Source organism: Emydura macquarii, unplaced genomic scaffold (genome assembly GCF_026122565.2).
Source record: "Emydura macquarii macquarii isolate MOO-44397 ecotype Brisbane River unplaced genomic scaffold, CSIRO-AGI_Emac_v2 contig_2422, whole genome shotgun sequence".
Lineage (NCBI taxonomy): Eukaryota > Metazoa > Chordata > Testudines > Chelidae > Emydura > Emydura macquarii.
In genome coordinates, this window is record NW_027132559.1 from 33,178,897 (window position 1) to 33,195,423 (window position 16,527).

The following is a 16,527-nucleotide window of genomic DNA, read 5'->3' on the forward strand; positions in this document are numbered from 1 at the left end:
TGGACAGATGTAGGAAGTCTGTGAACCAATACCATGAACTAATTCTATTGACTGAGTAGGAGTTAGAGATGACTAGGAATTTACTCTGTCCTAAAGAATGGAATTAATTCAGGACGAGGGATATTCCACTGGACACTTCTTGTAGGCACTTCGAAGTACAGGTGTATATTGATTCCTTGCCATCTTGAAATGGCTACCACTACTGCCTAACATGTGAAAACTCTCTGGGCAAAATAGCAGTAGTACCCGGAATTGGTAATGGTAATGGATATATTGGATACAATAGGGTAGCTGGCAAACACCACCAAGATGTCTCATTGTTATAGGAGGTAAAAGGGTATTAAGAGGCAATCAGGGCTGCCATGCTCTAATGAGCCCTTAGCCCCAACAGACACTGCTGATCAAAATATTCCAATTTCAGGTGCATGAGATGTATATGCACCCTAAACAGGATCAAGATGGACAAAGATTTGAAGAACCTATGTTAAAATTGAAAAATTAGAACTCATGAGACAACCATGACTTCATAATACAGCAACACTACATTACTTGTTAACTTCAGGCATTTCTTAAAGGCTGCAGTCCCACTTTGAGTAAATTATGCATCTAGTTACAGTAAAAAGGACTACGTTTAAATACTAGAACTAAATTAATGCCATTTTTGAAAAGTTATTCATTAGAATATTCTGAGAAAGGGATCACATACAGCCAAGAGTTCATATATGCATACATAAGAAAACATTTGAGCTCAGTAGATTAGACTGCTTTAATTACTGTAATAACTTCCAATATGATGATCTTTACACACAGAATAATTTAAAGAGATACTCCCAAGAGTGATAGGCCTGAACTGGAACTACAACTTTCAACTCGATTTATTGACGTACATGTCCAGGTATCCCTTTAAGTGGGCAGGTTTTTAAGGGCAATTTACAAGGATCCTGCTACTAAATATTTTGGAGGACAAATTTTCAATATCAGGATGTTACTTAAATAAAAAAAATAATTAGGTTAACAAAACTATTTATTTATCTACCACCTATGTATAGTGACTTGACTTTGATGTATTTACATATCTTGTAAATTTGACACTTATTTTTACTTCTAATGTAAGAATATTTTTGTAGTACAATCTATTTTGTTAATGGCAAATTACCAATTAAAACAATTTACAGTAGAATATATCTGGGCTTGTCAGCCTGCACAATGTCCGTTTAAGAAAACTTACTTTCTTCATAGACATTTATTAGAGCAAATGTTGGATAGACTAAAAATAAATTGAGAGCCAGAAAAAATATCTCAAATTAAATCGCAGACATGCAAAATAAGTCTGAATAACTGTTCACTTTTGACATTTTGCAAATGAATGGAGAAATCTGCAATAGAAAGCCATCCATCACAGAACCAACAAACTAGAGAAATTAATCTCAGTATGTCTAAATATGGATGTTGCTAATAACCAATACAGGATTACCAGTCTTCCCAACTCAATGAGTGACACAGCCAAATATATAGTAATTTGTTTTTAATTCTATCTTAAGTGATTGATAATTGGATAGAGAGCTTTTCAGCTCTAAGTCACTAGTTGACTCCAGTTCAGGTAAAGCAATGAATGAAAGTCGTTATCATATAATCGGTCATGATGGTCAAAAAGAGTGACTTAATATCTGCCCAGTTACCAAGGGACAATCATTTCACAAAGACTATAGCTGAGATAATCAAATAGATGAAGGGATTTAAACACATTTTTCATAAAGTTACTGAAAGTGATTTCGTGGCCTCAATTTTCCAATGTCTAATTTAAGTCTAAAGCTGGCTAAACTCAGAATTTCCATTTTGCAAGAATATTGGCATTTACTTTCGTGCCATATTGGAATGAAACACATATTGTAAAATTTTATATAAAATGGAAATTCTGAAAAAAATTGGAAAATTTCATTTTGGAAGAATATTGAAATTTTAAGATTTTTTTTTTAGATTTCATTACAGTAGTAGTACATGACATGTCATAATATGGTATGTGCAAGAATTTGGGGAATCTGTCTATATAGTTTATGAATTCTGTGGGAGATCATGAACTCTATATCTAGCTTTATCAGACTGCAAATTCTATTTTGAAAGTGGCTTCTCTAAGGTCTGAATGCTTCCATGCTAGACTGAAATTTCAAGGCATAGTGGTGCTGAGCTGACAAAAGAGGTTTGTTAACTCAGGAATGGCCTTCTGAACAATAGACTGCTCCCAACCAGGAAAACTGGTTTATGTCAAGAGAGGGGTTGCCTAGTGCCATCTGACAGGGGTCTGTGATCACCTGTTGAGGCTGATCCAGTAGTCACTGGACAGAAGGACTAGATGGTTATAAAAAGGGCAAGACCTGCTCTATTTGGTGTCTTCAATCATTTTTACCAGCTCAAGATAAGGGAAGCTGCCCCAAGAGCCTAATAGTTGCCCCTGTCTACCCGAACACCGATGGTCCCTAAGGACTCTCAAGGGAAGAGTGAGCTAGAGTGAGGGGCACTGTCCAGAATGTTGTTTTTTGTCATCTGTACTATCTGTGCATCTGTGATTAAGTAGAGCGATACTGTTCAAATCCTTCACAAATTGTGTGTTAAGTATTTACAACTACCACATGCTCTCTGAAGGCGTTAAACTGTTATCTAGAAGGCTCACGCCATGAGTGGTATTCTGCAGAAAGGTGATGCTTAAGCTGCAGGGAGTCTGAGGAGTCAGTACTGATGCCAGGGGGTAGGCAGGTGATGATGGCATGGTCTAAACTCTCAGGACAGGGACTAGACAGGGGGTTTGCAGCCTAAACATAGTGGGTGACTAGAGACCCCATAATCAGGACTGTCAGTGGACTTTGTTCATACTCCAGAAGTTTAAAAGACAGGGATCCCAGTGCCTGGATTTTCTCACAGCAAGCTGGTAAGCAAACACAAGAAGGAACTTGACCAGAGCTGTGATATCTATTGATTTCAAAACATTCAGTTCTATATTTTAAACAGACATGAAGGGCAGCACACAGTAACAGCTCTCCTTAGAATTTTTTTACTTTTTAAAAAGTATATTATTATAAAGACAAGGTGGATTAAGAAATAACTTTCACTGGACCAACTGCTGTTGGTGAAAGAGAAGCTTCTGAGCTACACAGCTCTTCAGGTCTGCTGAAGAACATCTCTGTAGCTTGAAAACTTCTCTCTCACCAAATGAAGTTGGTCCAATGAAAGATATTACTTCACCCACCTTGTCTGTAATATCCTGGGACGAACGCAGCTACAAACACCACAATTGACTATAATGTCATAATTGAGATTACATTATGCACTAATACTGACATATCATGAAATGTAAAAATAATTTTAAAAATAAAAAAATTAAAACATGTTTGAAATTCCAAGAGGAAAAGTTTTGCACATTGGGGAAAATTGGTATGTCATGTCTGTAGGTTTAAGTTTTCAATTAAAGTACAGAATATCTTAAAAGGCAGAATGTGAAAAATATTTAACACAACTTCAATAAATAATATAAATGAGACAGAATTTAGCTTCCCCTGATAATACCCATTTCTCTTTGCTGATGTGTAATTACCAATGACCAATAGATTATATGGTTAAAATGCTACAAAATTATAATGGAAGTTCAATGGAACAACAAAGTTGTATAAGGGCTTGAAGTACCCAATTTAGCAGTCAAAAGGGATACTTCATTAAATGCTGGAGTCAGATAAGTTTTGCTGTCCTGCTGAATTTGACAGAGTGGGCTGATGGAAGTTGCTGAGGAAATTCCAGTGTAGTAGGTCTTTTTTCCCACCTAGAATAGGAAATTTAGATCCTGGAATATATTGCAGTTGAAGAAAAAATAGTTCCTCGCACAGTCTTAATAGATGAATGATCTCTATACACAATACAAAACATTCTTAACACCCTCACTGTATGATACATCCTACTGAATCTGACCTCAGCTAGAAAGGCTTTCCCCTTTGTTTTGGCATTTGTCTTCTATTTCAGCAGTACATCTCTTCCAGAGTAATTCCATGTAATCTAAAAAACTAAGTATATTCACTTTGGGTAGTAACAAACAAATTGTCTTTGGAGCATTATCATGTGCTTTTCCTTTGTTGCTATATAATCAGACTCAGGAGGCATCATTAGGGAGGAACAGGAGATGCAGGATAATCAGCCCATGGAAAAACTAAACTAGGGATGAAGCAAGAGCTTTTATCTTTTTTACTAGTTTATAAACTAGCAAAAAATATGATAAACAAAATACTAGTTTGGTTTAATCAGCAGCAGCATCTCCTGTAACTCAGTCTGATCATTTTCCTCATCTAAACTACATTTCAGAGATTTAAAAAATATTTTCAGACTAACATGCTCAGTACTACCAAACCCAAGCTTTTCAAAATCATCAGGCAGAAACCCCAACATCATGAGATTTTTTTAAAAAAATCTTTGGGGAGTTTTTTTGGCTCTGGTTTCTGAACCTTTAAGGAAATTGCTTCATGTTTTTAAGACTTTCTTTGCAACCATGAAGACTAGAAATGTACTCTTAAAAATGAAAGCTGAGATTCTCATGTAATAACTTGACTGTAGCAGTTGGGGCTTTAAGGAACAAATACCAAATATCTAGCAATGCTGTATATGCTGCATTTTGAAGTGCAGTGCTACTTTCTCCCAAATCTTTTTGAAGATCCACCACTGCTTATTACTCTATTTTAATCAGAATTTATCTTTTGTAATCTTAAATAGATCTTCATATCCAGTTATATGTTTTCAGGGGCTGGGATATTACCATTATCAGGTCTATAAGAAAACAGAACTATTACAACTCAAAAGAAGAGAAATATTTAATTTTTGGACTGACAGAAGAAATTTATCTAGAGATTTTCAAAGTAAGTGTGTGTATATTTTAGTGTCTGTCTTAGTTTTGGGAAAGATGCAGCATGAGGTGTTAACCCATGTACCTTTTTTCCCCCACTATATAAAAGAGAAGCTGGAAACATTTGCCCCATTCCTCCCTCCTGCTAGAAAACTCAAATGTTAGTTGAAGGCTTTTGGAAATCATGGTTATAAAGTTGAAGGTAACACAGGTGGTGTTCATGTACTTTGTGCCTCAAGGGGACCAATACTGTACATTAGTCTCCACCACTGTGCAGCAATTACTTGTAGCAATATTCATTTATTCATCTCTATGAAATACCCTGAGTTCCCACTTCCACATAAGCAGAACTCTAACTCAACTGAAAATACTTACTGATGAAAAATTCTGATTATTTTCAAAGAGTGGAGGTTTATTAGCATGAAGTTTTGCATCATGCTCTCCCCATGCTGCTGCTCCATCCATGCCCTAGGCCTCAGTTCCCATTAAGTTCTTTAACTAGCCTGCCTTAGAACAGGATGGAGAAGCTTGTAGCTGGTTTGAATAGCTGATCTTCCCAGCTGTTGAGGCCTCTGCTGCTGCGCTGTTCTTTCAAGGCCACCTGGCTGGCCAGCATACACTTCTGCTGCACTCATTCCCTGGCTACAAGCTCTGAAGGGTCTTTATTTGCAGACTTCAGCATTGCTTTACTCTAACTAGTCTATACAATCCTAAAAGCTAGAGACATTTTTATGAAATGAAGGCTGGAGCATAATTGTATGGCAAGAAGTAAATTCAGCAGCAAATGCTGTGAAACAGATTGGGCCCTGCTTATAGGTAATGGCATACTGGGAAATATTCAGTTTTCTTTCAGCACAAGAAATTACCATGCCTCAGCTCATGTCTGCCAATCTGTAGACTATTGAACTACTACTTCTTAAATGAAGAAAGTAAAAACATGTACCTCCCTAGCACTTTCCCTCCATCTCTATCTGGAATATTTTTTTCACTGGGGCAAAAACAATCAATTTAGTACAATATTTAGACTTCACAAATTCCTCAAACTGTGGAAGATAAGGCATATTTATAGGGACACGCACCTCATGGAAACTAAACATCTCTCTCTCTCTCCAGAAGGAGAGTATATATAGGTTTGCTTAAAAGTTTAACCCCACTCCCTACAAATGGATCAATAAATCACCATGACTCATTACTCAGTTTTTTTACAGAAGTTTTATTCATATCATTTGCTACTTGCGACATCACTGCTGTTGCTCTCTTTACTCTCCTCTTTCCTCTCTTCTGTTCTTCCTTGGTAAGCACCTGCCCTTCCCTCTGTCTCTGCACAGGCTTCCCAGGAGGCTGATCCTCCTGTGCCCCGGCAGATAGTCTGGTTCTCCTCTCCCCCTGCTCTCTTCGATTTGCTATCTTGTTCCCTGCTTCCTATTCAAATGACAACTCCAGTTCATTGGCAGCTCCAGTCTTGCTGTTGGCTGTAGTCCTTAAAGGTACCCTCTTGTTTTTTCTCCCTTGTCTACAACTCCTAATGGAGGCATTTAGTCTTTGTTTCCACGTGCTTTTACAGTTCGGGCATCATCTTTATAATATACAGGTTACCAGCCTCTTTGAGAGGCTAGAAATCAAAAGTTACCAACACCATGAAACATAGTAGTTCTCTGCAAAAATCACCAGCAAATGCCCCAAGGATAACAGTTGAAGGTTGCTGCTCTGTTGTGTGTCTTCTATGTAGTAAAAAGATAAACACTATCATTTGACAACATTTTATTTTAAAGTTGTTCTTTTCTCAGCATACCTTTGCAATACCAAAGTGATGCATTAGCCAATCTCAGTTATGAGACAATTCCTTGATAACTTACAACAGCTGAGTGAAAGTACACTAACCTGTGGATATCCATTAAGGACCAGGCTACATCAGTAAAGGGAAATGGGAAAGGAATTTAGGAAAGAAGTCTTTAACTAATGAAGGGAGCAACTAACAATTATATGTTAGTAACACAATTTGGAGTTGAAAGGATGCTCGAAACTAATGTTAGAACCACTTCAGTCTTTTTTCTGATTTACTCTTTTCCACTGTCCTCTTATTTTCCTTCCAGGTTTCCATTATTTCTCAAATTCCAATTTTTCCAAATAGCGTGTACTGTCATATCTCAGGTACTGTTCTGCAGAAATATATCTCTGTACAAGCATTTAAGAATATATCATTGATAGAAAATGTTGCATGTTTAAAAAAAAACAAAACAAACTATTTCTCATGTGATCTATCCTCAAACTGTAAAATGTCAAGTATTACTTTCCCTAGAGTATCAGATGTGCTTTATTGAAAATGCTGTACAATTCTTCCTTTAGTAGGTGAGAATTTTTATATAGAATTTATATTCACACTAACTTGAAAGTTCAAAATATTTTTACCTGCAAGCAAACTAAAATTATGTGACAATAGATTTCCATTGCAGTTTTTTTATATTCCATCTTAAATATAGATGGTTGCTACTGTCCTGCTATCACAAGATCCCTGGGGGAAAAAAGTAGCAGTTTGAGAATAAACGGGAGAAAGAAGGAAAGTTATATAACAACTGCCTTTTCATTTGATTTGTGAAACTCATGTCTTCCGGATTTCTCCAAAGTAATTTCCCATCTATATCCTTCCCTGTAAATCTCTCCATTATGGTTTAAAGAAATAGAAAGATAAAAGTTGCATTTGTAAATGTCTACATTTCTACTACTTTTGGAGTGCTTCTTAGGACATTTTGTTGGCTTATGTCTGCCTTTTTTGGAATCTTGGGAGAACACCTTTCTTTTTTTTTTTCCTTATTCAGAAAAGACAAATGTTCTCTAATTGGGAGGAGCACACAACTGAACAGAGTTTGTAATTTGAGAATATAACAAAATGAATTTGATCTCCTAGATGATAGTCCTAGTCATCCAAGGGAGTTTCACATACAATTTTACTTCTATTTTTTTTTTTAATATCTTGTAAGTTAAAAATTCTTATATAACATTTGAAATGACTAACACCATCTAAAAACTGAATTATTCAAATAACCTGAATAAAATCTGGAACTGTCAGTCTTTGACTTTGACAAGGTTTATTAAAAATAGCCTATATCCCTTCAACATCAACTTCTAGCAGACTGCCATGTTAGATAGACTATAGCTGCATCCTCCAAGACTAGAGGAAATGTTCTGCCTTGCAACAACACTAAACTCAAGGAAGTAAAGTGTCACAAGTTAATGTAGAGACTTGACCTGAGGGCAGCATAAACAGTAACACCAAAAAGAAACAGCCAAGCCACGGATAATGAAGCAATATAGAGACTTCTTAAATCCAGCAATAAAAACCAAAGAATATCAGTAAGAAGGGAGAAAAAAATCATGGAACCATGAGAGGAAAGAAGGGTTCCAGTGAGAAGAGTGGCAATCTAGGACATCAACATAATTGCAATTTCTCTTGGATGCCAAATAATGTCTGAAAGCCACTTGAAGGAGAACACACTGAAGTATCAATTAAAGAAAGTTAGACTTTCATTTTGGAAAGAGACACTTGAAGACCATTATGGGGAACAATTCTGTATCAAGGAGGATACAGTGAAGCTTTCATCAAAAAATATATAATGACTTAAAAAACCTGGAACTTCTATGCTATTTATTCAAATTTTTAAATAGCATAGATGTCTCAGCAGAACTCTCATAGGTCACTTCCCCTCCTGATCTCTGTCTAGCTGGCACTTCATTCTGGCAGCAATTGCATGTTTTGTTTCAAATGTATATACATACAATTAATCTTAATGCTAAAATGCAAAGACTTCCATTGTTTGTCCTTTTTTTGAAGAAAATTAGCTTCTTTTTTTTTTTGCTGCTAGTTTCATTTCCTTGCTCCTTTCACTCCTTCCCATCCTCAGCTATGCTGTCCCCCTTTCGCTCCGTCTATTAAAAAAAGTTTTCCCTACAAAAGAACAGTCAGTCCTCACACAGGTGCAATTTCCTCCCCTAGACAAAGTCTGTTCTCACCACTCCCCATTCCCACCACATTCATAAATCAACACACATACACAACGCAGAATTCAATTCTATATTCCTTTCCATCTATTTAGATTGGGGATGAACAAGAGAGAAAGGATAGGCAGGAACCATTTCAAGAAAGAGGATGAATGAAGAAGAGGAGTTCTGATGGACCAGGGAAAGGAAAAATCCACAGCACAAGAAAAGACAGCTCATGAAGCATCTGGGGTTGAAAAGAAAGGAAACAGGAACAGGTCCCTTCAAGTAAACTGTCCCCAGAGCCATTCTCTTCCTCCAATGCTTCCTCACAACTTCCCCCTCATCCACTCCTTCCCCCAACTGACTCCAGCTCAGGAGTCTCCCCTCCAGTTTCTCTCTCCCTGCCCAACCATACCAGATGTAGTGGCAGCCAACAGTAAATGTCTCACCTTAGCCAGGAGGACCTGAGCACCTTCTGACTTTTTTTTTTTTTTTTTTTTTTAAAGCATGAAGTGTGAGAGCAGTAACAATGCTTACCACAAGCAGTGCCTTTTGTTACATACAATTTCTTGTGTTAAAAAATTGACTGAAAATGCACACTGGCAAGAAAACGTTTGTATAATTCTGCTTACTAAATGTTTTTGTTCAAGTTACTGGAAGCAGTTGAAAACAAAATGAACAATCTGCATCTGAAAGAAAAAGATAGTAAAGTCAGCTCTTAAAAGACACAAAATTTTGTTTTAAAAAGAGAGAGGATGCTACTCACCACATCCTTAATAAATTGCAAGAAGTTTCAGCAGTTACCTTAAAGAGAAAACCATATTTAAAGGACTATTCGTTAACTATGAAAATCTACTTCTAAACAAATGTATTCCAAGCTAAATTCTTGATATTATAGTTGAACACTGACCTGATTAATTGTGGAATGAAATCCTTTCAGGCTTCTGTCAAGTCAGTTTTGTTTTGGTTTTTTTGAAACTGGAACAACCTGTAATTTCGTTCTAAGAAATCAGAATTTCTCAATATAATAAAATCAGATGGAAGAAGTAAACTTTATTTTCTGCATAAGTAATTTTTAGGGATACAAAACTACGTGGTTGCAGGCTCCTAGGCAACATCAGTGTATTTGTCTGGATGCATTTCACCCTCATGCTCAGCCACTAGAAACATTCACAAACCAAACTGTTGAAGATATTTTCTGTTACAGTTGAGTTTCTGAAGGCATCATCAGATTACCTACAGACTACTTAGTCTTTTTAAATAGCATTAGCACTCCACAACAATGGACCTAACATTGTAACCTTTGCCATTTCACTTGCTCTGATTATTGCCTATTATAAATCAGAGAGATGCAAGGTCCTTGTTCTGTGTTTAAACATGCACTAAATAAACCAAACAGCTTCTTTCCACAATACCTTCAGGCAGTTTAGGGAGTACATCTCTGTGGACAACATGCTTTCAAGCAAGGGACCAAGTATGCACTGTGAACATATAGAAAATACTGAAAACGAATAATGCTAGAGGGCATACAAGGTACAAAAAGAAAATATAGACAGTACCTAGAAGTCCTGAAAATCTGGATTAAACAATATCAAAGATGGAATAAAGATTTTCTAAACAAAATTCAATACAAATATGATTTAACAAGCTACGTGGTGTGCCACTGCTGACCCTCATTCCTCCCTCTACATATAACAGAAGCCAAGAGCATAATCAAAAACCACACTGGGAGGTAGTTTAGATCCAAAATTTCATTAGTCTAAGAAACAGTTTTACAAAAGTTCATACTGACTGAAGTATATCTATGAAATATTATTCCTTTTTCAATTAAAATAGTTGTGTGTTTGGAGCATTTAACAGTTTCATTCCCCTACAGTACTGAAGGCTGATGAGCATATATACAATGTAACAGGAATGTTGCTATAGAATTCCATTCACTTTGCACCCTTCAGGTCTGAAGACAGCGGTGAGTAGCAAGTAAAGCAGCTAAAAATCCTCTTACATACACCTTCAGCACTTTATTTATATCAATTTAAATAGATACAAGAGTAAAACACAGAGGTGATGTTTTAAGGCGTGTTAGATACCAAGACTTCAAGTAAGCACTCTCATGAGGACTATTGTTTTATCTTTCATCCAGAGAGGCCTAGAAGACTGTGTAAGTTACAGTAACCCTCATGGAGGGAAGTCAAGGAGAGAGCATAGATCTAAATAATAAAGTCACAGAAGAAAAAGCACAGTACACCGATCATCGGAAGGGGACTGCTGGACTTCCCTTCCCACCAGAATTCTGTGTCCTTATCCCTACATATAGGAAGATAAAATTTCATTGAGCGGTTTCCTGAGATTGCAAACCACAAATTCAGAGGTTGAGTGATTTATCCCAAATGCAAAGATTACATTTCTTTGGAAAGTATTTGGGGTTTGTTTGTTTTTTAAATAAAAATTTGCACTAGAATTTTCCTATCTGACATGCATGTTTACATCAGAAATAAAATATTAGTGTTACTCTCACAATATTACAGTAAGTCTTGATGGTTATGAATTAATAGCATAAATGTGTGTTTATTTTTGAGTTAAACACTACACAAAAGGCACCCAATCCAAAACTCTGGATGTTCTTGACATGTATTTCAAAACAAAACACAGGAGGAGTTACAAGAAAAATGGTCTGAAACACTTGTCCTCAACCAGTTGGCTAATTACTAGGTACCACCTCTATAAAACGAGGACCTTGATGGAAAGGATTGGAAACAACTCATCATAGGAGGGGCAAGAACTAATAGGCACCTAGCCAATAAAGGACATTGTGTGATTCAGACTCAGAAGAAAAAGAAGTGGAATCCTTGGGACATTAGGATAAAGAATAAGGGGATGGGGAGAGGAAGGGAGCATATGTGAGCAGCTGGTTAAACATGCAGCTGCTTGCAAGCAGGCCATAGACAGAACCCAGAAAGGTGAACCTAGGAGAAGAATCCTAGCTAGGGCTGTGGAAAGAGCAGATTTGAAAAACAGAAAGAGGCAGCAGGTGCAGGTTTCCACTGAGGAGTAAGTATGGTAACTAGCAGAGCTGGCACAGGGGAAAAGAGCAGTTTGTCCAGTGTTCCTGGGATCTGGGCCAGCTGCAGAAGTGCAGAGAATATGGTGTGGGAAGAACTAGAGATGCCAGAAGGCCCTGTAGTCTGTTGCCTATAAAAGCAGAAGCTACAGCTCACAAAATCAACAAGGCAGCACAGAGGCAAAGTGAGGGGTTTCCCTAATGCAAACAATAGGACAGAGGTTGTCAAACTGGGGAGGGGGGGGTCAGACCCAAGAGCAGCCTATGAAATCAAACGGTGAGAATATCTCCCTCCCAGAGAGAGTAACTTTGAAGAACCATGAGAACTAGGACCCTGAGGTATTAGCCTTGTAACTTCCCGTATCACTGCCCCTAGGGAAATAGCCTGGAAATCTTCTGTACTTTAACCACTTAGATTTGAGCATAGAGTCTTTATACACCTTTTTTAATAAAAAAAATCTCTCTTTATCTACTAGATGCATGCAAGTGTCTACTGGGAACCAACCAAGAACAAAAGCCTGTAGAACCTAGCATTTGAAGTGCATAATATGCGTGTCTCTAAATTTATGGTATACATCAAGGTATAGATCACTGCACTTATGGTGATTCTTCTCAGGAGAAAAGGGAGGGGAAGGGGAAGTTTATGGTACAGTCTACAGATACAGTAAATTGCCATCAACCATCAGACACTTTTAAAAGAACCATATAATATAGGTATAGTGGCTATACTTAAAGTTTCTACTGATTCATAATTTTTAACTGAGTCTACCACTGTTCTCCCAAAAACATATAGAAAATCTTGCAAGCCAGCAGAAACATTTAAATTGTAATTGATATATACACACACAAATGTAAACATGATGAAAATAGACTTGCATTGATTATTTTAAAATTTTAGTTATTGCAATAGGTGTACATGGCACTTGAAGGGAGTAAAGATAATTTAAAGAGCAAAAAGATTAAAGCAGAAAGGTATTTTGACGTCTCTGAAAATGTACTTACAAAAGTGTTCAGCATCAATAATAGAGAAGAAATGCTCACTGAAATATATTACAAGAGCATGTTCTTTCCTACTCTATGCACAGCAATTTTTAAAGAAAAAAACTGAAGCTACAAAAAAGATACATTTGACAGTGTTCTTAGTTACTCCCCACCCCCAAAAGACCTCATTTCTACATTCGAAGTTCTAAAAAATTATGAATGTCCATATTGTGGAGTGGGATTCTTATATACAATTTTTAGATAGATGTATGTATAGTATGGATTTGTACAAGTTAGCCATGTTTAACAGCTAGTTTAACTTGCCAGTTTGATTTTACTCACTATTGTTTAAAATGATTACCTGAGAGGCTTAAGTACAATTACTGATTTTATACATTTTTAAATTGAGAAACAATTTACCCAATGTTTCAAAAAGAGCAGTTTAATAGGTCAATTTACAGTGTACACTGCCATGCCATACCAAAACATCTTTGTTTGTAGACCAGCATTACATGAGAAGTTTTAGTCATAGAACTGTTTTGATACCTCAGCAATAGAAAGGTGGATATAACATTTACATTCACTCCCTATGGGAAAGCATTTATTCCAAGATGTGGCATTTTCTGATAGTTTAGTTCTACTCACGGATACTTTTCCAGTTACACATTTAGGTTAATCATTTTCACAATGTTAAGATTTGCCAAAATATGCTATTATATTGCTAAGATATTTTCCATAGCATAGAGCAATGGAATCCATCTAGTTGTACAGGATTTCAGAAATAGAAAAAATAATTCACATTTGATAAAGATCTTCAGGATTAAAATTGACAGAATCCTGGATTTGGGGACCTAATGGGCTTCAGAGCCTCATAACAATATCATCCATTCAATTTGATCCTGGAAGTCTAGATTTTTTTTTCCCTTCTAGGTGTTTTGCAAATGGGTGAAGATCCCCTTAAAACCACCCTTTGTTACCGCTTCAATCTCACAATTGCCCAGCCTTACTCTGCTGACCATTATGCTTCTCACCCTCCATTACCCATTCTACTTCCCCCCCCCCCCCCCACTTCAGTTACTTGTCCATTCACCCAAACCCCTCTTGCTCCAAAAAACCCCTTCCTCTCCCCAACCTCAATTGGCCTTTTCTGCCAACACTCCACAAAATATATATATATATGAATTATATAGATAAAACACACACACACACACACACACAATTTGTTGTCATCCTAATCCCTTGCCCTATCCCTTCTTTGATTTCTTTTTAGATTGTAAACATTCTTCAGAGCAGGGACTATGTTTTCCTATGTTTGTACAATACCTAGCATAATGGAACACTGTTCCTGCCTAGGGTTTTGGTTGCTACTTCAGTAGAAATATAGATACAAATCACAACAACCAAATAGAGGTGCTGAAAGCTTTTCTGGCCAATATATTTTAGGCCTATTCAGCTTTGCACAACTGAACTTCCAACTCCACTTTCAGTGAAGAGAATGCAAGCAACACAAACATGGACACTATCTTGTAGTTACAGATTTAGTTTGTGGCTGCACACACAGTGTGGTTTTGCTAAATTATCTTTTCCAGTGTGAACAACTGACAAATTATGTTGTATGAACTTTAGCATTTGCTGGTAAATTGCCCAATTAGATGGACAAGTCGAGACCAATTGCCATGGGTAGCTAAACCTAAATTTTGCTTTACCAGAATTTTATTATAAGGGTTGGTAACTGTCTTCTCTCATTGACCATCTGTGAGTTTCCCTTATTATAGGAATATGGTCATTATAGTTTTGATCTAATGTACTATTTTACAGATCTATTCTAAAGGTAATTTTTAAAATACATTTAAGTTATCAATGAACAGCTGATTATGGGAATAGTTTGGGAAATAAAACATTGTATTGTGAGGTTACTTTATAATATTATTAGTCCATTGAGGACAAGATAACTATTTTTCATTTTGGAGGATATCTGCATGATTTTTATACAGTGAATTTTTTAAAAGTAAATAGCAACTTGTGCATTGGGTAAACAGTACGTTGCAAACTGCATTTTCCTCCTTCCCCACTCTCCTTTTGTTAAACTGAAGTAACTTGAACGTCTTTTACCCAAACCATTAAAGCTATACATACTCACAAAAGACATCAGCACACATAAGGCGCTTCACTCACTGAAACACCATTAACCTTTAATGTGTAACTACTGGCACCTGTGGCACTTGCAAGACAGGCGCCATCCCCCGACAGTTGTCGCAAGCCAATCAAACAGATAGAAAGGAAGAAAGCCTGCTCTGGAGTCCACTGCTGTAAAGGAGACTGCGCCAGCTCCTGCAAATACCCCCATGTGGCTGCCTGCATTATCAGGGACACAAGGCACTGGATACAGGGGGAGTAAAGCGGGTGACAAGCAGAGTTATTCCTACGCCTTGGGCTGTGCTCATCCCAGGCGACTCAGAGGCTTGGCTTCCCCTCTCCACAGCTTCCCCCATCCCCCCTCGGCTTCCCCTCTCCACAGCTTCCCCCATCCCCCCGGCCTCCCCTACAGCTTCCCTCGTCTTTGCCCCTCCCCATCTCCCTCCTCCGCGCTCCCCTCCCCCAGCCGCCATCGCCTCCCCTCCTACCTTGGCTTTCCCAGCCTCCAGTTTCTTCTGCCTCTCCTCGTCCTCCATGGCCCCTGCGCGCAGAGAGGAGAGCAGAGCAGAGCGTTACCGCACCGGCCCCGCTACCACGGCGGCAGCCTCCGTGGCGGATCCACCACCGGCGCCGCCATCTTCCGCTCCACGTAAACACGCGCGGCCGGGGAAAATGACGTCCGCGCCGCCTCCCCGCCGGGCCCCGCGGCTCCGGGCGGGCAGGTGTGGCCGGGCGCCCCGCCTCCCAGTCCCAAGCCGCCGCTCAGCGGGACCCGCGGCCAAGGAAGGAGAGGGCGTGACGCCCCTGCTCCCTTCTTCCTAGGGGGACCTCCCGCCCCCCCTTTTGTGCCCCCTTCTCCAGTCAGGGACCGGCTGGGGAATCCTCCCCCGAAACCCCTGCCTGCTCCCCACACGCGCACACTATGCGGGGGGCTCAGATCCGCTCCCTCCCCAGTCACTGATGGGAGGGATCCTCCCCCAATCCTGAGACCTTTGCCCACCCCCTGTTCCCCGGCGGCGATGCATCCCACTCCCCTGACAGACACCTGCCCCTCCCCAGTCACTCGGCGGGGAGAGGAATTTAAAGCCACGCACTCTCTGTGACAAACTGGCCGTCTCTCCCCCAATAGAATTGCCCTGGATGCGTGTCTATAGCTGTCATTTTAAAAATCTGAAGTAATAAGTAATTTTTGCTGTTAAGACTAAGCGCTTGCAAACGGAATGCTGCTGCAATATTCATTTCTGCAACACTGTTTTTTCTAAATGTTTTCTTTAAAAAGAGGAATGTTTCCTTGCCTTATTGCCTGTTTCTAAAGTTGATCCAATGTTCAGAGCACAGTAAATTGCAAACGGTCTGCGTGTTTTATGCATCTTTGTCTGGAAATCATAAAAATCAGGCCTGCAAGGTGTATGTGCATTATGTACCGTGGGAGGGTGATGCCCAGTACTTTGTAAAATTAGGCCCCATGTTTGCATTTCCTAACGTATATTTCATGCAT

At 38.5% G+C, this 16,527-nt stretch overlaps 1 protein-coding gene and 1 long non-coding RNA gene across 9 annotated transcripts in view; both read right to left on the reverse strand.

Moving 5' to 3' along the window:
• The window catches only part of AKAP9 (A-kinase anchoring protein 9), a 221,984-nt gene extending 206,141 nt beyond the window's left edge, over positions 1-15,843 (reverse strand). For all 7 annotated transcript variants that reach the window (XM_067562218.1, XM_067562216.1, XM_067562217.1 and 4 more), the window contains exon 1: positions 15,518-15,843. In XM_067562218.1, the coding sequence (XP_067418319.1) occupies positions 15,518-15,565 (48 nt within the window). In that variant the 5' untranslated portion in view covers positions 15,566-15,843. The remainder of the gene's footprint in view (positions 1-15,517) is intronic.
• On the reverse strand, positions 5,941-11,273 carry LOC137162421 (uncharacterized). 2 transcript variants are annotated; one of them, XR_010922363.1, is made up of 4 exons: positions 9,765-11,273; positions 9,621-9,658; positions 9,487-9,543; positions 5,941-6,597 (listed from the first exon to the last, which is right to left on the reverse strand). It is a non-coding gene; the product is annotated as an uncharacterized lncRNA (long non-coding RNA). The 2 variants fall into 2 exon arrangements; XR_010922362.1 differs by having other exon boundaries at positions 9,487-9,658.
• Positions 15,844-16,527: the final 684 nt, after the last annotated feature.